At 39.2% G+C, this 22,836-nt stretch overlaps 1 protein-coding gene across 1 annotated transcript; it reads left to right on the forward strand.

The window, feature by feature from the left end:
* Nucleotides 1-17,792: 17,792 nt before the first annotated feature.
* LOC100262099 (GDP-L-galactose phosphorylase 1) lies at nt 17,793-21,435 on the forward strand. The gene is made up of 5 exons (XM_003633655.4): nt 17,793-18,242; nt 18,853-19,280; nt 19,402-19,587; nt 19,699-19,959; nt 20,830-21,435. The coding sequence occupies exons 1-5, from the start codon at nt 18,137-18,139 to the stop codon at nt 21,148-21,150; spliced, it is 1,302 nt and encodes a 433-aa protein (XP_003633703.2). The 5' UTR covers nt 17,793-18,136; the 3' UTR covers nt 21,151-21,435.
* Nucleotides 21,436-22,836: the final 1,401 nt, after the last annotated feature.

Here is a 22,836-nt window from a genome sequence, read left to right on the forward strand (position 1 = left end):
ATGGATTTAGATGGAAACCGATTCTCTGAGCCAACCAATGTGGATCAGCTAAAGAGGTACTATGTTTGAGACCATGGTCGCAGGATGGGTGGCCATCATTTTGGTTAGCCATTACCTTGTTATTCCTTTTGATACATAGTCCATTGCTAGCCCATTGAGCGTCGCATACGCATTATAGCCTTTCTTTCTTATCGCCTTGCTCACATTTTCACACCGGGATAGGGGCCCTTTAATGTATGCATGCATTGTTTGGTAGTTTCATGAGCTTAGGACCTAGAGACATGTTTTTCTCATTATCTTTTCCTATCACTGCACCTCTGCATTTTCATCTCATCTTATTGGTTATGTTATTCATCTCTTCTTCCTTATCCTATCTATTATTTGTTTGTTTCATAGTTCTCTTCACCCTAGGTGGTGAGCCTCCTCAGTTCATCACATGGAGGATAGTCACATCATTTCCACCATCTATCTCACGGACATTGGTTTAGAGATCCTTAGTTTGAGAAGGTCATCTTGTCAGAGAGAGTTTGTTGGTTACCTTAGCACTTGGGGTTGTGTCCATTTGTTATTGATATCATCTTTGGGGTTCATTTGCTCACGTTCAGGGTACGTGAATTTGTATATATGTAAAAAAAAAAAAAAAAAAAAAAAAAAAAAAAAAAAAATTATTATTATTATTATTATTAGCACATGTGTGTATGTGCATAGTATTCTCGATCATTGGGTATGTATATTGATGTCTGGGGGTCATTTTTATCGAGTATGTTCGTTATTGGGAGTTCGTATGTGAGCTCTCTGAGATCCCATGTTATTTGTATTGCTTCGTCATATCTATTTGTGAGAGAGATGAGTGACCTTCTCCTAAGGACTCCGAGTCATTGTCCTTCCCATCATTACATTCATTATTGATGTGACTTCACTTCATGTTTGATCTGAGTCGATCACTACCTTTCTTCACATATCCATTGTTTCGCTGTCGTTTTTATCGTTGCTTGTGATTCATCTCATTCCCTTCACATCTTATTCTCCCCTTACAGTGACCCATCTCGGGTTCGATACTTCGCATCATCATTACACATATCACTACCAGTTCATTTTGCTTCATTTGTCTCCTTATCGATATCATATTCACGTTATGCATTCTCAGGTCCATGGCTCATGGGGTTCACTATACACGTTGCATTTCATATATGAGGGCATGAGTTTTGATCATTGGGTATTTGAGCCTAGTTTCCTTTCATTTCTATCACCCTATCGCCTTGGCCTACGTTACGTCCCATGTCTTAAGACCACCCTGAGGCCATGGGATCAGATGTCGTCTTCAGTAGCCTCTACTTGGACAGGTGATTGAGATCTGGTTGATATTTAGATATTGTCATGCTTTTTCTTCTGGGAGTTGATTACTACCAAAAAGTGCTATTTTGTAGACCTAATTATAATGGTTTTAAGCATCTTTGAGTAGTAATCATATTCATTTAACCCAATTAAATCATTAAGGTCCTTAGTAATTGGTTTTAACCATTTTGTGGCAAGTTTACATGTTTTTATCAGCTTATGAATCAATTCAAGCATGCCAAATGATGGAGGAGCTACTTGGACAAGTTTTGGCAAAGCTTTTGGAAGCTCAAATTCATGAAGAACCAAGTTTGGAGCTTCATAGCCCTTTGCCAAAGTCGTTCAAAGGAATGCAAGGAAAGAATAACAGAGAGAGGAAAAACAAAGTGAAGAAAACAGAGGAAAGCTAGCTGCAGTCTTCTTTTGCACTTTTGGAGTACTTCCCGAAGTCCATTTTCTACATTCTATATACCATTTCAAAGCTCAGGAAGTCAAGAATCCAATTCTTCAAACGGTATGCGATTCGGAGTTGAAACAAAGAAGTTACAGCCACTGCAAGTCAATCACTCTAAAGTGCTGCGAAATCAGCCTTTTGTTGCGAGAATTTCGCAGCCTTTTTGTACAGTGCTATGGAATTCCTCCTGAAGCTACCCGATACATGCCGCAAGCTGGAACGCTGAGAACCTCAAGGTGGAAGCCAATTTCGCAGCCCTGTGAGTTTAACTTGTTGTTGCGAAAATATTTCGCAGCCCTCTTGAGTGTCTGCGAAATCTCGCAGACCTCATTTTCACCTGCGAAATGGTCCTTAGTGCTTCCCAATATTTGCCACCGACTCTTTTGGATATTTTTCTTCAGATATTTTTGTATAAATTTCCATTTTCTCCTTGTATTCAGCCACTCATGTAATTCCTTAGCTAGGAAGTATCCAAGGAAGGGTAAATTACCTTCCTATATAAACTCTCTTGCATCCACTGTATGAGGGGGATGGGAGATATATGTAATAGATCGACCAATATATAGAATCAACGAACAGAGCACTTGCTCTATTTTTCTTATATATTCTTGTTTTCTCGATTAGTTTTCTTTCTAGCCAACCAAACTCTGAGGATTTTTCCTAAGAGGATGAGAGGCTAAACTTTTTGTCTCTTGGAGTAAGGAAAGCCGGGTAAGTTTCCACATGCATAATTTGGATGTTTTGTTGTTTTAGTTTTTAATGAAGAGAAAGTGTAACCCGTTAATGGTTTTTATCTTTTTAGTTAACTTAAAACGCCTTTAAATCACCTGGGCCAACACTTGGTAAGGCAAGTGATTTCCAACCATGGAAATGCACTAGTTTACCCCTTGCGAGCCTTTGGGAGGTGGTTTGAAGGTAGGATTTTCTAGAATAGCCAACACTTGGTAAGCTTTTGGACTCTAAGGAGACATCCATTAGTTATCTCTTGCGAGCTTTTGAAGGGAAGTCCAAGGTTAAAGATCACCTTGAATAGTAAGTGCTAGGTGAGAGGTATGAGCCATTGCAAGTTGTATCAGTGAGAGGGATTTAGTGTTTGAACCCATTAATGGGAAGCATCTGTACAAAACCGGTTAGAGAATTAACTATATGTTAATTCTCTAATGTGAGGAAAAGAAACAAGTGACCGGAACTCCCTTTTTGTATGAGGAATCTGAGCCTAGTGATCTGAACTCCAAGAAACATCTTTCTTTGTAAGTAAAATCAGTTACTATTTTTGGTTAGTTTAAATCTAAACCTTTTTCATTCAAACATCTTTATGTTTTCTTTTAAAGCTAACCTTGAAATGAAAAGACACCAATTCAGCTTTGAATTAATATCATTTGCAAAGTGAAAACCCATCCCAGTGAATGATCCTAGAGCCACTATACTATAGTAGCTTTGTCTTTGCTACCCTAGTATATGGTGTAATAGGTTATAAATTTTGTTGATTACTCCCTCAATCAAGAAGCACCAGCTGGACACGAATCAACTGAGACACCAATTGGGTACGAATCAAATGGCGCCGTTGCCGGGGATCGAACCCCGAATCAGATGGTGCCATTGCCACTTCCGCTGCTAGGGACGAATCAGGAGTCGCCTCTTTGATGTGCAGGTCTGATTCAGTTGTGTTCAGATTACCCGGATCGTGAGTTTGATGATGATTGATTTGGTGTCACCTGATTTTTGACCTATCATACCTCTGGTGCCACACTGGGGCATATCCCATTTCATTTGGAGGTTCATGGATCCTCACGGACTTGCACGATCATCACTTACTGGATGCTCACCGAGACGTGGACATGATCGTTACCTTACGGAGCCTCTGAGATCCATGCAGCCAGGTCCGCACTTCTCGACACTTGGATGCCATCATGCCTCTTCATCTGGGAGGTACATTTTGGATATGTGTGCATGATTCAGTTATGGATTCGGACGACCATTGTTACATGTTCGATGACAGATGATTTCTTGTCGCTTGATTTCTGACCTGTCGCGCATCCGATGCCCATACTGGGGCATATTTTCCGTTTCGGATGAGATTTACGGACTTTCATAGAGGTCACATGTGCGATGACGGATGTTTTCATGACATTTGTTCTTCGGACCTGTCGCGCACCTGATGCCATACTGGGGCATATTCCGTTTTGGAGGATCTTTATGGATCTTCGTAGAGGTCACAGGTTCGAGAATAGATGATTCCATGCTATCTGATCTCCGACCTATCATACATTTCGATGCCATACAGGGGCATATTTCGATTCGGATGAGATTTACAGATCATGAGCGAGTCGCGTGCTTATCCTTATTTGGCGAGATGTATGCAGAAATGATGATATATTCGCTATCCTCACGATGATTCCTTAGTGGAGCCTATCGAGAGCCATCTAGCCAGGCATGGATGACCTGAGCTCATCTGATTTTTCGACGTATTGCATTCTCGATGCCACATTGGGGCACATTCCCCATCTTGATCGAGATTTATAAATCCCCACTGGTTTACATGATCATCCACGGTTATGAGATACACGCCAGGTCGATGTTTGATTTCATTTTGTCCGGATGCTCCGAGGAGCCTCTCATGAGTCATTCAGCCAGGTTCATACCCTTTGATATAGTCGTGATTCTTGGATGGAGCTGTCTTAGGTGCATGGATTTCCCGCGTCATCATTTCAGAAGGGTACATATCAGATCTGTTACGCGTCCCATTGGTGTTGTTCTCGGGTCATCAGGACAGATCGGGTACATCTGATGTCATACTGGGGCATATTGCCTTCATTTAGCCCTAGAGGCGATCGTTCTCTCACATATCCGTTACAGTTTCCATCACTCGATCGAGATATATTGTATTCGCCTCACTGACCATTATTCCTGAGCTTTTCATCGATGTGAGCTCTCAGCGGAGAGTCGTTCGAGACTCGTAGAGTCCCTTTCAGCCATTTCCAGCGGATTGAGATTTGCAGCGGCATACCCCCATCCTTGAGTTTATCAGGCCTTTTGTGTACTTCCTCACTACTCAATCCATTTCTTGATCTTTGCGAGTCCTCATACTGGGGCATATCCCCTCTAGCGCTTTTCTACTGGGGCATACCCCCTCTCTTTGGGTTTACCGTGTCTCGTGTTGATTTCATGGTTGTTGGACCCATTTTTCGATCTTTATGAGTTATCACATAGGGCATCCCCCTATCCCCACTGTCATTTCGTTTGGGGCATCCCCCCATTGTCATTTTCGTTTGGGGCATCCCCCCACTGTCATTTATGTTTGGGGCATCCCCCCACTGTCATTTACGTTTGGGGCATCCCCCCACTGTCATTTCGTTTGGGGCATCCCCCCACTGTCATTTCGTTTGGGGCATCCTCCCACTGTCATTTACATTTGGGGCATCTCCCCACCGTCATCTCGTTTGGGGCATTCCCATACCGTCATCTCGTTTGGGGCATCCCCCTACCGTCATCTTGTTTAGGGCATCCCCCTACTATCTTTTCGTTTGGGGCATCCCCCCACTGTCATTTACGTTTGGGGCATCCCCCCACTGTCATTTACGTTTGGGGCATCCCCCCACTGTCATTTACGTTTGGGGCATCCCCCCACTGTCATTTCGTTTAGGGCAACCCCCCACTGTTATTTACGTTTGAGGCATCCCCCCACTGTTATTTACGTTTGGAACATCCCCCCACTGTCATTTTCGTTTGGGGCATCCCCCCACTGTCATTTGCGTTTGGGGCATCCCCCCACTGTTATTTGCATTTGGGGCATCCCCCCACTGTTATTTACGTTTGGGGCATCCCCCCACTGTCATTTACGTTTGGGGCATCCCCCCATTGTCATTTACGTTTGGGGCATCCCCCCACTGTCATTTCGTTTGGGGCATCCCCCCACTATCTTTTCGTTTAGGGCATCCCCCTACCGTCATCTTGTTTAGGGCATCCTCCTATTTTTGGTCTGTTTAGGGCATCCCCCTATTTTCAATTTGTTTAGGGCATTCCCCTACCGTCAGTTCGCTTAGGGCATCTCCCTTTGTTTCAGATTTATCACCATCGTAGGTCTTCACCTATGGGCCTTATCGTTTAGTGTTTAGAGTTAGCTTTTTGGTTTGGCTTTCAGAGCTATTATTTTCTCAGTTTAGCAGTTAGAGTTATTTTTTTGGTTTGGCTTCCAGAGCTATTATTTTCTCAGTTTATCATTTAGAGTTAGTTTTTTTGTTTGGCTTCCAGAGCCATTATTCTTCTAGTTTAGTGTTTAGAGTTAGCTTTTTGTTTAGGCTTCCAGAGCTATTATTTTTTTAGTTTGACGTTCAGAGTCACCATCATCACTTTTCAGTTTCGGCGTTCAGAGCCATCATCGTGTTTTCAGTTTCGGCGTTCAGAGCCATTATCGGTTTTCAGATCAACATTCAGAGTCATCATCATCATTTCTCAGCTCCGGCGTTCAGAGTCATCATCACTTTTAGGTTTCGGCGTTCAGAGCCATCACCGTGTTTTCAGTTCGGCGTTCAGAGCCATCATCGGTTTTCAGATCGACATTTAGAGTCGCATCCTCGGTTTCGACTTTCAGAGTCGTTATCACTTCTCAGTTTGACGTTCATGATCATTGTCACTTTTCAGTTTCGGCATTCAGAGCCATCATCTGTTTTCAGATCGACATTCAGAGTCGCATCCTCAATTTCGACGTTCAGAGCCATCATCACATCTTCGTTGACGTTCAGAGCCATCTTCATCACTTCTCAGTTTTGGCTTTCAGAGCCATCATCGCTTTTCAGTTTGGCGTTCAGAGCCATCATCACATCTTCGTTGGCGTTCAGAGCCATCATCGCTTTTCAGTTTTGGCGTTCAGAGCCATCACTATTTTCAGTTTTGGCATTCAGAGCCATCATCGCTTTTCAGTTTTGGTGTTCAGAGCCATCACTATTTTCAGTTTGGCGTTCAGAGCCATTATCACTATTTTCAGTGTGGCGTTCAGAGCCATCATCGCTTCTCAGTTTTGGCATTCATAGTCATCACTATTTTTGGTTTAGGCTTCCAGAGCCATCACTGTCATCTTGTTTAGGCTTCCAGAGCCTTTACTGTCATCTTGTTTAGGCTTCCAGAGCCATTACCGTCATCTTGCTTAGGCTTCCAGAGCCATTACCGTCATCTTGCTTAGGCTTCTAGAGCCATCACTATCATCTCGTTTAGGCTTCCAGAGCCATCACTGTCGTCTTATTTAGGCTTCCAGAGCTGTTATTTTCTAGTTTAGCGAGTTAGTTTTTGGTTAGGATTCCAGAGCTGTTACCTTCTAGTTTAGCTTTTAGAGTTTAGTTTTTGGTTAGGCTTCCAGAGCTGTTATTTTCTAGTTTAGCTTTTAGAGTTAGTTTTTGGTTTGGCTTCCAGAGCTGTTAGTTTCTAGTTTAGCTTTTAGAGTTAGTTTTTGGTTAGGCTTCCAGAGCTGTTATTTTCTAGTTTAGCTTTTAGAGTTAGTTTTTTTTTGTCAGGCTTCCAGAGTCATTACTGTCGTCTTGTTTAGGCTTCCAGAGCCATCACTGTCGTCTCGTTTAGGCTTCCAAAGCCATCACTGTCGTCTTGTTTAGGCTTCCAGAGCCATCATTGTCGTCTTGTTTAGGCTTCCAGAGCTGTTATTTTCTAGTTTAGCTTTTAGAGTTAGTTTTTGGTTTGGCTTCCAAAGCTGTTAGTTTCTAGTTTAGCTTTTAGAGTTAGTTTTTGGTTTGGCTTCCAGAGCTGTTATTTCCTAGTTTAGCTTTTAGGGTTAGTCTTTTGGTTTGGCTTCCAGAGCTTTTATTTTCTAGTTTAACGTTTAGAGTTAGCTTTTTGGCTTGGCTTCCAGAGTCGTCGTTTTTCTCAGTTTAGTGTTTACAGTCGGCCTTGTCATCCAGAGTCACAACTCCTGGCGTTCATATCCACTGGCTTGGCGCATCTTGCCTTCAGGGTTTTACATTGTCCCTCGGTTTTTCCTCACTCCGTTATCCTATGCTTATCGCCTATTCATCTCGTAGTCCACATAGGGTAGTCCCCTTTGGGCGCATTCTTTCTTGTACTCTAGGGTGGTTCGACCATTACTCATTTTTGATACGGTTTTTCGAGTCACTTTTGGAGACATTTTAGAGGGAGTTTGGATCCTTGGTGTGACTTCAGAGGCTCTTTGCTATGCTTTTCTTTTAGGGTTTTAGAGCCTTGTTGTTCATCTGTTGGCCTGAGTGAGTTCGTGTCTTACTATTGTCCCTATGGGGGTCTCCTTTGTTCTTCGGTAGAGTTCACTTCATTACACTCACTATTCACACTTTCTTTTCATTCCAGTATTCATATTCCTTGCACTCGTGAACTCTACCGAAAAGGGGCATATTTGTAGACCCCCCCCCCCCCCCCCCGAGGAGCTGGGAGCCTTTTTTATGAGTTTTTGCTGCTTTTCGGACGGCCTCTCAAGTGGGCTGCTTTCAGGCGGCTGAAGGGGACTGACGAGAGGGCAGAGAAGTGCGGCTAGATGGGACGGGGGATACGAACTTGGCTTGCAAAGGAAGACACGGAAAACAGGAGAGGAATAAAGAAAATGAGGTGAGATCGGCAGATGGGGGTTTTTCTGGAGGCAGGGGACGTCCGTGTGGGGGATATTCAGACGAGAGAGAGGGAGGAAAAACATTGATCTTTTTCAGTAGGCGAGAGAGCAGAGGAGGAGAGGCTGGTGTGGAGAGCTTCCGGGGGGAGGTTCTCTGAGTTAGAAGAGGAAGTTTCGGCTGGAAGCAGGGTAGTAGACTGATCTTCTGGAGTAAAACTTAGAGTCCTGTTGGTCTTTGCTGGAGAAGGACTTCCACAGGTATGATAGTTATAGGTTTATTGATGGTTTTCGGCTGTTTATCACTCTTCTATATCTCTTGTTGATGTTTGACTATCTGTTGGTTTTGCTTGGGGTGGATAATGAAGGCCACCTGATCTTTATTTCGTTAATCTTGAACTCATGTTTGCCATTGTTAATCTTGGTATGCCTTGTCTCTATTATGAAAATGTCCATAGTTGTAGTTGAGATGGTTTTTATCACCTAATCGGAGGGTTCACAGATGACTCATGAAGTAAAGCCTCCTTTGAGAACCTTTCTATTTGTTTTCTTCTATGCTCTGTTTTCATGCATTTTTCATTATTGAGGCCACCTCTGTTTCTGGATCTTGTTCGCTATACGGACTGTGAGAGAGGGAGTTGTTCGTTAGCATGAGGAGGGAGAGAAACAGAGGAGAGGAGAAACTCAGAAGCCTTCTTGTTCATTTCTGCTAGAGGGGAGCTCTCCCAGATCATCCGGAGGGCAAATGAGCTTGGAGAGAATTGTGGGTTTCTTGTTTGAAAGCGCCATGACTGAAGGCTCCAGGGGCAGAGTCCAATGCATCGAAGCACCTCAATAATGCTGTTTTGACTGGCTGGTTGCATCCTTGGATGAAAGTCCATCCAGAAAACCCACCTGTGAAGCAAGCCCCATGAACCCGTCACCACCTTTTCTCTCTCCCTAACCACCACATCCATTTCATACTTCCATGCATGAAGCCCCATGCACAAGGCCACCTCCACCCAGCTCCATTTTCAACCTCCATACCCATCTTACCCTCTTTCATGCCCACGGTACCCATTGTTGGCTGCCCATTCCACTCATCATGCCCGTTTCCTTCAATGATCATACCCGTTGCAGCACCTTCACCTCACCACCTTCCCTAACTGCACCACCAATTCCCTTTCTCTCTCTAAGTCTTCATCTCCCAACTCATTTTCTTACTGATAATGGAGACACATCCCTACACCAGCTTGAGAACCTTTGCATGCGCTACACCCAAAACGGAGCACCATGGTGTACGTTTGCTAAAATTCCACATTTCGGAAAGACATCATTGCTGGCATTGGTGGAATGTGTATTTTCAATGGGCTCATTGCAACTACCATTGCCTATGGCTTTGATAAGAAGGGTGAGAAGAATGCCACCAGCCACACGTTGATCTATATACAATAGGTTATATTTCTAGGTCAACCTATCATGCATTATTTTTTTATATATTGGTTTTCTAAGTGGGATTTTCCAAGGAAAGTTGTTGGGCAGCCCATACACGGCCACTTTTGCATGCCCATTTTCTTTTTCTTTTTCATTTTATTATTATTTTATCCTTCACGCCTACATGTGTTAACAATCTAGTTTCTTTCTCAATTAATTTAGCACTTTCTAATGGTCATATTCTCACTTCCATTCTCACATAATTTCCTAAAAACTTCCAATATCAAAATCTAATTCTTTAAGAAATCTCATTCCTCAAATATTTTTTTTTAGATTCTAATTTTCAAGTTCATTTTAAAATTCCATCTTTTAATAATCCTTCAAAATTCTAACTCCCAAATTTAATCTTCAATTTCAAATTTTTCACTATTCACGTTTATTTATTATTATTATTATTATTGTTATTAATATTATTATCATCATCATTTTAGTTATTTATCTTTAGAAAAATTCCACCTTCAAATAATTTCCAAAATTCCAATTTATGTAATTTAATTTTCATGATTTCTAATTCTTAAATAATTTCCAATTCTAATTTATTTCAAAATTTAATTTCTTTCAAAATTTAATTTCTAAAGTCCCAATTTTCATAATTTAACTTTCATAGTTTCTACTTCCCAAATAATTTTCAAAATTATGTTTTCATTCGAATTTAATCCCTAAAATTCTAATTCTTAAATTTAATTTCCAAAACTCCGATTTCCAAATAATTTTCGATACTCCAATTTTCAAACAAATTTCAAAACTCCAGTCTTCACTCCAACAGTTTTAATTTCACTCCGGTTCTCAAACCTTATGTTTTTCTTGGTTTTACATAAGCACGAATGCAATTTTCATAATTCCAGAATAATGGAATTTGTGAGATTAATTCGTGCAAGATCAATCGGGCTTTGGTGGGGGCCCCACATACATGATTTTATGATTGATTGATTTATTTATTGATTTGTTTGTCACGCGCGATTGATTTATTCCACTCTATGACATGCATATGATTATTCTGTGTTTAATTGCTAACATTCGCTTTCATTGAAATAAACCGGTTCATCACTCCGGTACATTCTTTGTCTCTCCTATTCATTCAGTTATTTTTGTTTTGAGTGATATTCATTTGGTATCCATGCTTGAAATTATTCTTTAATTGTGCACTAACCTCACTTTTTGATAAGCGCATTGTGGCTCGTCACCCAGGTACGTATCTATTCCCATTCCGGTATTTCCATATACATGTTTTGATTCTCCTATGTGCATGATAGTTTCGGGTATTCATTGTTTTCCTCATCAATTGCCATGATTGCTTCATTTTATTAGTAGAGACCCGACTTTAGGGGCTTAGAGGGGTGTTACGGTCTTTACCGTACCTTCCCGATGAGTAACCTGACCCCCGAACCCGATCCGGTTTTTCACAGACCACCTTTTCCAAAATAAGGAGTCACACTTAGGGTTTTTCTTTCTTATTTTGTTTACCCTTTAAAAATGAAACAAAAATAAGTGGCGACCCCAAGTCATTTTCTTAATAAATAAAAATCATAATTCTTCAAATTAAAATCGAGCTCGCCATCGAGTGGGAAACGCATTGAGCAGAAATGCGGGGTCCACAATAGGCCAAATAGGAATAATTTAAAGCTAAATTTAGCAAATTGACATCATGAATATATTGATATTGGAAATAATTAAACCTAAAAAATAGATAAAATTCTAAACAAGTAGGAATTGAATTGAATGTTTCATGAAACAAAATTGAAATGGGATGAATTAGTTTACCTTTTTCAAAACGTGAAGGCCACTCTCCACCAATAAGATTTTTTTAATTAAAAAAACAATTCCAAGGATGCATAGTGGATACCCATGCACAGCAAGTTCTCAAAGTGCCTTTTCAAAACATGAAGGCCACTTTCCACCAAGTAGGATTTTTTTATTTAAAAAAACAATTCCAAGGATGCATGGTGTGGTGGCTACCCATGCACTACAAGTCCTCAAAGTGTTGCGCGTTAATGGAGAGGAATTTCCCTTAAAAACCTGGTGTGGCTGTGGTGTTTAGGTGGCGGGACTGACAAGCTGGTACGGATCTCCAATGGCAATAGGGTGTTGTCGGAGATGCATGGGTACGACACAAAGTGTTGCGGCAGCACGGGTAATGGAAGATCATGCTTCGGAACCGGTCTGTAGCTATCAGGACAGAAGACTCTCTCTTTAAAATTCCGGTGCGGCTGTGGTGTCTTCGATGAGAGGAATTGGACCCAAAAGTGTCTCCGAAACCCAGCTTTATTTCCTTCCTTCACCGGTGCGGCTGTTCCGAAATTGCTCCCAATGGTGCGCCTATCTTTCGCATCCTTATATTCAACAAGGTAGGTATGTACTCATCTTCACCATCGCGGGGTGAATAGTCGGTGAATATCAACAAGCAGTTGCGTTTCTCCGTCCCAAAACAGCAGCCTCTAAAATCCTTTTAAAACATGGACCGTTCTTTGCAAACAGAAGCCCCTAAAAATCTTTGAAAAATGAACTGATTATTGCTCGAACAACGGCCCCTTAATCTCTTAAAAACGCCAACTGATTCTTGCTCAAACAGCAGCCCCAAAATATCTTTAAAATGTAGACTAATTCTTGCTCAAACAACAGCCCCAAAATATCTGAAAAACGCAAACTGATCTTTGCCCAAACAACAACCCCAAAATCTTTGAAAAACGCGGACTGATCTTTGCCTTAATAGCAGCCTCTAATCCCTTCAAAAAAATGTTCTCCTCTCCTCTCCTCTCCCACTTTCCGACTAAATCCTCACCCCAGAAAACTCCCTTTCTTTTTCAATAAAAATCTGAATATCACCTCTCAAAATCCGCGTATTGCCTTTCAAAACCTCCTGTATCTTTTCCGAAAGTCAAATTCATTCAGCCCACCAGAAAATGTTGTGTCAATCTTCCCCATGTCTGCTCCTCCTCGCCCAGAAAATCATCTTTCTTTCCCTCAATCATGCGGCTGCATTTTCTCTATCTTCCTTTAACGTAGACTCACTCTCCGTCTACATCATGACTTGAAAAAACATCTTCCTATCTTTCCATCACGGGCCTCTCTTTCCTTTCTTTATTTTTATTTTTTTTTCAAATGGGGACTGAATATCTCTCAATCACAACCTCCAAGTTTCCTTCCCTAATGAAGCCAAACTCTCCATTTGATAAATCTCCCTACAAAATTCCAAAATCAATAGGTTAAATTAAAAAAAAAAAAAAAAAACGTGTTTTAGGAACTCTCCATTTGATAAATCTCCCTACAAAATTCCAAAGTCAATAGGTTAAATTAAAAAAAAAAAAAAACGTGTTTTAGGAAATGAGTAAAAATTATTGAATTGACAAAAAATATAATATTTTATACAATTATTAGATTAACTAAAAGTATTTGATGAAATTATTAGATTAAATTAAACAAAAATATTGTACAAAATTATTAGATTACATTCGAAGTGTTTTATAAAATTATTAGATTAAAATAAATAAAAGTATTTTACAAAATTATCATATTGAATAAAAGTGTTTTATGAAATGATATAAAAAAAAATACACAAAGTAATATACAAAATGACTAAATAGATAATAATAAAAAGGAAAGTCATGCAAGTCATGCAAAAATGTGAGCCATGAAGCCATGCAACCATGCAAGATGTGCCTAAAAGGGAACCTAGGCAAGGCTGGTAAAACTAAGTGGGCTAGTCATGCCTAATGGATCATGTGTGCCTAAATGGGCTTAGGGTGCCTAAGTGGGCCTAAGGTGGTGCCTAATGGGCCTAGGGTGCCTAAGTGGGCCTAAGGTGGTGCCTAAGTGGGCCTAAGGCAATGCCTAATGGGCCTAAGGTGCCTAAGTGGGCCTAGGGTGGTGCCTAAGTGGGCCTAGGGTGGTGCCTAATGGGCCTAAGGTGCCTAATTGGGCCTAAGGTGGTGCCTAATGAGCCTAAGGTACCTAAGTGAGATTAGGGTGATGCCTAAGTGGGCCTAGAGTGCCTAAGTGATCCTAAGGTGCCTAAGTGATCCTAAGGTGCCTAAGTGGGCCTAATGTCACGAACTTAGTCGTTTACTAAGCTCGTGATGCACTTAGGCAAGTCAAGATACTTGATCTTGCTAAGTCAGCCTTATTCCCAATGCTTAGCTTGCTAGGCTAAGATGCTCACGACTCGGAAGCTTAAGAAGCTTAGTAGGCAATTCTTTAAAGAATGGAAGCTCTTACTAACTCAAGGAAACCTTTACAAGTTCTTGGAAGCTCACTTGCTTGGTTAGGAAGTGATTTGGGTGGTGCCTTGGCCAAATGAGGGCCTCACCTATTTATAGGCACCAATGGAACTATCTGGAACCTTGGAGGGTTCTTTACAAATCAAGAATATTCTAGAACATCCTACCCTATTCTATGTACAACCCTATGTACAAGAACATACAAGAGATTCACAAAAGTCTCTAGAAAGCCTTGGACTCCTCTCATGCCTTCCACCATAGTGTAGAGATGTGTGGACATCTCTAGGCATTTCTAGAACCTTCCACACTCTTCCCACCAATGGCTTAGTGTAGATGGCTCTAGGAGTCTCCAGAAGCTTCCCTCCTCCTATATAAGCCCATAGGGAGGGTCATTTGAAGCATCTTGTGACACTAAGGTGCCTAAGTGAGCCTAAGTCTAAATTAGGGCTACCAAGAGTCGCAATGGGGTTAGATAAATCCCTCAACCAAAGTCCCTAAGGTGGCTTAGAAAAGTAAGCTACACCAGCAGTAATGGGCCACTAGGGAATTGTTGTAAAGTATCGAACAAATACCTAATAGGACATGTGCTAGGGGGGAAAATGGAGGGTCTACACCAACCATCCCTCCAATTAGGAGGTAGTGCACTACAACCTCTAATGGGTTGCCTAAACCCATGAACCGATTATGAACAAGTCATCTATTTGCAAGGAACCTATGACTTAGATCTTCTGTGCAACTCCTAATATACCTATGTCACGTACAATGCAAAAGATGTAGACAGGAATGCTCATAAAGAATAATACATGGAATAAGGACAGATAAAAGTGAAACTAGAACATCGTTAAATAAATAACGAATTCCAAATTTATTACATCATGTTATGCTTTTAAGGGCTCTATCCTAACAACAATATCACTCAATTAATGATTTTCATGCATCCTAATATTCTCAAACTTAGTGGTAAGCTTTTTCAATTTAGAAACTTTAATAGCATATGTACCTTCATGAGTGACTTGAGGTATATCCCCTGCTTCCTTAGTATAAGTATAGTTTGTTAGGACATTGATACCATTTTTCATTTGTTATCCTATGAAACTCATCTAGACAAACTCCATTAAAGATACTAAACAAAGCCCTAGCATAGGCTTCATTCCTTTCATTATCTGCGTTGTCCCATTCTTGTTTAGGTTTTAATGATTTTCCACGGACATCAAGAATCAATGGGGGTCCTTATCCATATTCCATTGAATTTCATACCCATTCACCTAGCATTTTAAGAAAAATTTTGATTCGAGCTTTCCAGTAGGGTGGACTATTTAGAGGAGCCCCAATTTTTTATTGTTTCACACTAGACTTACAGAATTAGTAAAATATCTATTTTATCCTACAGGATTAATAAAAGTTCAATTTTTATCCCGCTTTGATACTAATAGAAAACCAAAGTTCAATAGGATAACACCCAAATGGGAGGTCAATGGGTGTAGTTAAAAAAAATTATAATAAAAAATATATTTTGTGTCCTATAAGATCATAAGAATAATCAAAATATCTAAGCAATCAATATAATAAAAAAAATATAGCAATGAAATCAAGAAATGTGCAATGGATACAAGATTTTTAAGTAAAAAATCCCTTACACTAATTATGGAGATAAAAAAAAAAACCACAAGGTCTAAGACTATTAATCTAAATCCACTATATGAGATCAAGTTACTCAATTTATCTGGTCGTTTTACCCTAAAGACTTACTCTCCAATACCTACGACTTAATCCATGCAGTAACCTCTTGTTGCTCTAGTGAATACATTTCAGCCTCATTGAAGGGATGCAAGTCTTCAACCCTAGATTCATGAATGAATCCTTTGAATAAGATATCAGGAATGGTGTAACTCATTAAGCTTTCTCTCAAGGAGACACCTTTGAAATCTCTCCAATCTCTTTTTAATCTCTAACCCTAAAAAGGTTATAATGTGGTATTTATACATAAATATGCCGAAGAGGTTCGGTTTCATAAGGTTTCCAAATACAATTTACGTAAAATTCTCGAAAATATCTTTCAAATCTCGGTGAAAAAGGCATGAGCACTCAAGCACACTTAACCACAACTTAAGCCGCTCAGGTGCTTGAGTGATGTCAAGCACTTAAGCCTTGTTGTCCGCTTGAGCGTTCCCTGCATTTTTACTTTTTTAATAAAATGCATTTTAATTCCAAAAAATATACCATTCCTCTCTATACCATATAAGAGTCTAACTTGCCATAAGTTAAATCTTCTTAAACGTACCTATGAATTTTTGGTTAGACGAACAGCAACCCTTGATTTTCAATGTAGAGTAAGTCACTTATCTAAAAAGATTTCTAAGGTCATAATTAACTTGGAACAAAATTGTCAATAACAAACAAGACTTAATGTCCTAACAACTACAACTTCAAATATATTGTCTAAGTCCATGAACTGATTTTGAACAACTCATCAACTTGTAAGGAACCTATGACTTGGTTCTTTTGTGCAACTCCTAATGCACCAATGTCATATACAATGCAAATGATGTAAACCTAAAGGCTCAAATACATCTTAATGTAATTAATGGATAGAATAGTGGAAAGTTAAATATATTTTTGTTACATCATGTCTTGGTTTTATAGATTTTATCCCAACGTATATGTTAATTGATCACAAAATAGGACTTGAGACACAAAGATGGTAGAGGTAATTTTGAGAAGTTGATATCTTCTACCTCATTAAATTATGAACACCAATTCATGGAAAGTTTGTATACAATGGATAGTAGGCTATGAACCCAAAAAATTGATTCAATTGGATTTCATCAATTTTTATCTTGATGCAATTTCATAGGGTATTGGAGTATGGTTAACCCTCTTTAGTATAATACTAAGTCAACTTTAGTTGAGCTATGAGGGAGTTAGTATTTTTTTTATGGGTCATATAGTAGTCATCCCTTGAGCTTACAATCTTTACTAGTATAAAAATTTAACATAAATTTAAGATTTAATCGTATGTGTGCATGAGGGTGTTTTGATAAAATTGCAAGGTTACACAAGAACTAATGATTGTTTATTTTGAGGTTTTATAAAGAATTGATTATTTATGTACATAAGAGAATTTTAGTAAAGGTGCAAGGTTGCATAATAATTAATGATTAATTATTTTGATTTTTCTAAATTGAGTTAATTAATTAATTAGAATCAAATAAACTTATTTAATTAATTAAGATCCAGCAAACTAGATTATATGACTTAAGCTCAAAGGGTAGAATTAGTCAACCCATCCATTCCATTCTTCTAAAGAGAGAGTCATAACCTTAATCTTTCTACCTCTTAAGTGTGTAGTCACTCTATATAGGTGCCAATACCAATTATCAAAGGCAGATTTATATGGTGGAAGGTTCGTGGGTTTCTAATACAAATATAGAAAAATTAAATTTAGTTATATTTTGTCTAAGTATTAGTAAAATTAGAGGAATTGATTAGTGGTTGTGGCTGGAACTTTGATTAATTAATTGCCATGAGTATTTCACGCAAAGTATGTTCCCCAAATTAATATACATGGAAATGTAAATTCAAATGAAAAGGAAAAATAAACACGTCCATCGAAATTTCTACGATTGATAAACAGGATAAAATGAGAAGATCCTAATCCTTGAGCGGAACGTTGTTATTCCAGCAGCCAAACAAAGCCGTCCACAATAGAAACCTATATATATGGTGTGTGGGAATGCGTAACGAACTGAAGCGACACAAAGAGCGAAGGAGAGAAAGAAGCGGAGGAACCACAAGACGATTCCAATTCAACTTCTACAACGGCTTTACTTGCAACCATTCGGTGGCTTTTCCAACACCAAAAACCCCAAACGGCCGCCGATAAGCGCCGAGCTCCATCACCTCACGGCGGCAGGGGTGCCCTTCCTTCTCAAGGCGGTTGCCCTTCCGACCTCCTCTTCCTTGCCGGTGGCGGTTCCCTTTGCTCTCTTCCACTCATTCCCTTCGCTTTTCTTTCTTTATTTTGTTCTATAAGGCAGATTAGCGCTATTCGCATTGTCGACTGGCGAGAAATTGAAGAGAATGTTGACCATCAAAAGAGTTCCGACCGTGGTCTCCAACTACCAGGAAGAAGCTTCAGAATCGCTCGGGTGTGGCCGCAACTGCCTTGGACACTGCTGCTTACCTGGTACCTTTTTCATTGCCTCCTTTTTTTTTTCCTTTTTTTTTTTTCTGTTTGTTTCCATTGAAGTTTGGAAAAAATTACTCCAGTAGTAAATATGGTATTCATGTAACAGAAGTTCTCTTCGGAGGGGAAAATTAACTTTAGGGATTTCTGTACAATCATGAAAAAGGACTTAGATAATTCTTGAATCCTGTATGGCTCAAAAACAGAACTGAAACCTTCATAAAGTAATTATATTGCTGAGAGAACCCAAAAAAAAAAAAACTGTAGATAGGGGAAGAAGAGTAATTGGAGATTTTGATTTTTATTCATGTGATAAGCATAATAAAATCTTCCATAACAAGTATATGTTAGAATCTGGGGTCATACTATCAGCTAGCTATTATAAATAGTCATTATGAGAAAGAGGACAAAAGTTTTATTTCTTATGGTCATGCACACATAAAGTGACGGAACAGAGTTTTTTTCCTTTCTTTTTCTGAAAATATTGATTGGAAATGCTTTTCTCTGGAAATTTCAAAAACTGTTGGAACAGATGACGCATGTCTGTTTTTCTTCTGTTAACTGTGTTCCTGACCATGTGTTGGTACATTGAATTGATTGTTGGTTTCAGTATCAAAACTTCCTTTGTATACATTCAAGAAAAATGTGAAGGATTCATCTGAAGCAAGGGTTGAGGTTTCATCTGAGGGACAACCTCCAGCAGCTTTCCTGGACAACCTGTTGCTTGGACAGTGGGAGGATCGGATGAGTCAAGGCCTGTTCCGGTATGATGTGACTTTATGTGAGACAAGGATTATGCCTGGGAACTATGGTTTTATCGCACAGCTGAATGAGGGAAGGCACATGAAGAAACGACCCACAGAGTTTCGGGTTGACCAAGTTCTTCAGCCCTTTGATGAGAATAAGTTCAATTTCACCAAAATTGGCCAAGAAGAAGTCCTTTTCAGGTTTGAGCAGAGCAATGACAACAATGCCCATTACTTCCCTGTCTCACCAGTCACTGCTGATTCAAACTCTTCGAGTGTTGTTGCCATAAATGTAAACCAATTCGATCTTTGTTCCTTAGATTTTCCTCCATTTTATCATGAGATAAGATAATAGACATTGTGTAAGATTTTGTTGTTCTGACTACTGAGTGTTCACAATTTTTTATTCTCAGGTCAGCCCGATCGAGTATGGACATGTGCTTCTAATACCCCATGTTCTTGATTGCTTGCCTCAGAGGATTGATCATGATAGCTTCTTGCTTGCCCTGCATATGGCTAAAGAAGCAGCAGATCCTTTCTTTAGATTAGGTTACAACAGTTTAGGTGCCTTTGCCACCATTAATCACCTCCACTTTCAGGTAATTAATTGATACCACATATTCTTTTTCCTTCTTCACTCTGCCATTTTTGTTATGCCCAATATTCATGTCTGTCACTAAATGATGGTTTAAATTTTTTACTTGCTCTAGGCATATTACTTGATGGCACCATTCCCAGTTGAGAAAGCTCCAACCGAGAGGATAATTAGGAGGGGGAAACTGCCTAATAGTGGGGTGATGATTTCAAAGATGTTAAATTATCCTGTGCAAGGCTTTGTTTTTGAGGGTGGAAATTTGATGCAGGATCTATCTGATACCGTTGCTAATTCTTGCATTTTCCTTCAAAATAACAACATCCCTTACAATGTCCTCATTTCTGATTGTGGGGGGAGAATATTTCTGTTTCCACAGGTGTTTTTTTTTTTTCAACTTACCAGAGGTTTGACTTGTTTACTGGTGGATTATTTAGTTATGCTTTTTATCCTACTCAGTTTTGGAGTTCATGGCCATAAACTTATATGCATGTTTACAATTCATCAGGCTTTCTTTGAGAAAAAGGCCAGACATAGCAGCCACAAATGAGTGGTCAGAACCTAAGTATTTGACACAGTATCTGTGAATTATGTCAGAAGATATGCCCAATGTGCACACTGGCATATGTTTTTATGTTGGTGACTGATTGCACCAGATCTAGGTATCTTTGTTTATAACATAGTTATGCAGGCTTTCTTGGTTGCAATCATCAAGACTCGAGAATTACCTGTGTTCTATTAAGCATGCAAAGCCCCCTCATACTCGATGTTTTCATAGTCAAATGGCTCCTAGTTCTTATATCTCCACCATGACTACTAATTTTTAAGGACCCTAATAGATTTGGGGATGTCTGAATGGGTGATACATTCATCAGTTCTGTAGTCTTAACTATATTTCTCATAACCCTGAAGCCCAGTGCTTTTGATTCTGACTCTTATCCTAGAAAGTAGGGACCCAACTGACCTAACCTAGAGATGGGATGTATCTAGTTGTGCTCTTTTGGCGAGGTTTCAATTCTGCAAACAAAAAGTTTGATCTGACAATTAAGCATTAAGTTCCACATACATACATACATGGGGCAAGGTTGGGCACAAGGAGAAGTCCAACTCACAGTTACGCCCACACAAGCACAAATGCACACTTCCTCACATGTATGCATGGAGTTATGTGACTTGGTGTTTTTTAGTGATGGCTTCTGTTGTTTTTATGAGACAAAAAGAAAACTGATTGCTTCTGGTGAATGTTCAGTGTTTTGCAGAGAAACAAGCACTTGGAGAAGTAAGCCAGGAGCTTCTTGACACACTAGTAAACCCAGCTGTATGGGAGATCAGTGGACATATGGTGCTGAAGAGAAGAGAGGATTATGAGAATGCATCAGAGGAGTATGCATGGAGACTTCTTGCTGAGGTTTCCCTCTCAGAGGAGAGGTTCCAGGAAGTGAAGGGTTATGTGTTGGAAGCATCAGGTTTGCAGGAGGCAGATATGGAGGAGATTCGGGAGAATGAGAGGGATCGGGAGGAAGATTTTAACAAGCCCCCTACTCCTCGAGCTACCCCCACATTTGCCTGAAGATTGCATGGTACTGCCTTGGAGGATTAGATTTTTGTTGGGCTTGTCACACGAGGTTACTTCTTTGACATGTGCGCATTATATTAGGCATATGAACAGGATTCTCAGTATTATGGTAGTTCTGCAAGAAATTGCTTTGCAATAGTATATGCCAACTTTCTAATTAACTGTTATCAGTTTCCAGGGAAAGGATATCCGTTTCCTTGTATACTCTCATTTTGCAGAAACACATATTTGTGTTATTTGCTTCCATAAGAAATAAAGATTTGTTACCTTTTCTCTGGATGGCAAAGCCTAATATCTTTGCCCTGGTATTCCTTACCAGGGGTTTTAGCTCTCATGGCTTCAAGTGGTCTCTTGAAATTTGATCTTTGACGCTGTGTTTGGTCCCAAGAAATATAAAGAATGAAAAATCATGTTTGGTTTTACTATAAAAGATATATATTAAAAAAATAAATGTAATTAAAACTTATTAAAAATTTATACATTTTCAATCTTTATACAAAAAAGTTCAAACAAATTAAATGAGTTTAAAGCAACACATAGAAAAAATGTATTAATTTTAAATCTCTTTTTATTTTTCTTAGCTATTTCTTTCCTCTTTTTATTTTTTTTATTTTTTATTTTTGGTTTCTATTTTCTTTTCCTAATATTTTTTCTTACATTTTTTTCATAATCAAATGTAGCCTCATAATTTACTTAGGCTATGTTTGGTTCCTGGAAAATGCTAAGGAAAGGAAAAAAAAAAATTATGTAAAAAATGATTTTCTTTAATTTGGGTAACATGCAAAATATGATGGAAAAAAATATGAAGGAAAATATTAAAGAAAATATCATAATATTTTCCCTACTATTTTCCTTAAAAAATAATGAGGAAAATAAGAGAAAAAGATAAGGGAAAAGTTGGGGGAAATTTTATCTGGCTCATGGTATCGTCTTCACCGAGTCTCTTGTTCACCTCTAACTTCCTCTTCACCAGTCGTTATGACTTCTCACCATAGTCAACCCTTTCAACGACCACCACTATCACTCTGACCACCTTCCAATGCCTCTGAAAACCTACCCTTTTCAGGCACCCGAGTTCCCATGGATGAAGTGCATTCTTCAAATCAAGTTTCCATGGATGAAATGAATTCTTCAAATCCAGTGAATGTATTTGGATCCATGTCTTTAGATCAGGTGTGAATTGAACTCCTTTCTCTTAACCTCACACCTTATGTTTTGTATATCTAGGTCTTTGAACTCTATTTTTTTTCTCATTTTTGGAAATCAAGAGACTCGGATTTTGCAAGTACAGAAAATTTGAAGCTACTCTTTGTAATTCGATTTTGATTTTTCTCTTGTGTTTTCATTTTTTATTTCTCTATGCTTCCATTTGATTTTGAAAGCTATAATTTAAATTTTTCATTTGCTACTGCACATGTTTGAGGAATTTTAATTCTAAAACCTGATATTAATGTGCTTCCATTTTAATTCTAGAACCCACTATTTTGTTTTTTTTTAATCCTTTTTTTTTACATCAGAGAAGTGGGTGATCTATTTTTTGAAGCCAAATTAGACATAGCTAGCTCAGGAATATTATCTGGGCTTGTGGCTTTCCATGTGGAGTTATTATACTTCTTGCCCATGATCTTTTAGGCTGGGCGTTTCCCCATTCTTTATCTATTTGGAATGGGATTTGTGAAA

The sequence above is a fragment of the Vitis vinifera genome, chromosome 14 (assembly GCF_030704535.1).
Source record: "Vitis vinifera cultivar Pinot Noir 40024 chromosome 14, ASM3070453v1".
NCBI classification, from domain to species: domain Eukaryota; kingdom Viridiplantae; phylum Streptophyta; class Magnoliopsida; order Vitales; family Vitaceae; genus Vitis; species Vitis vinifera.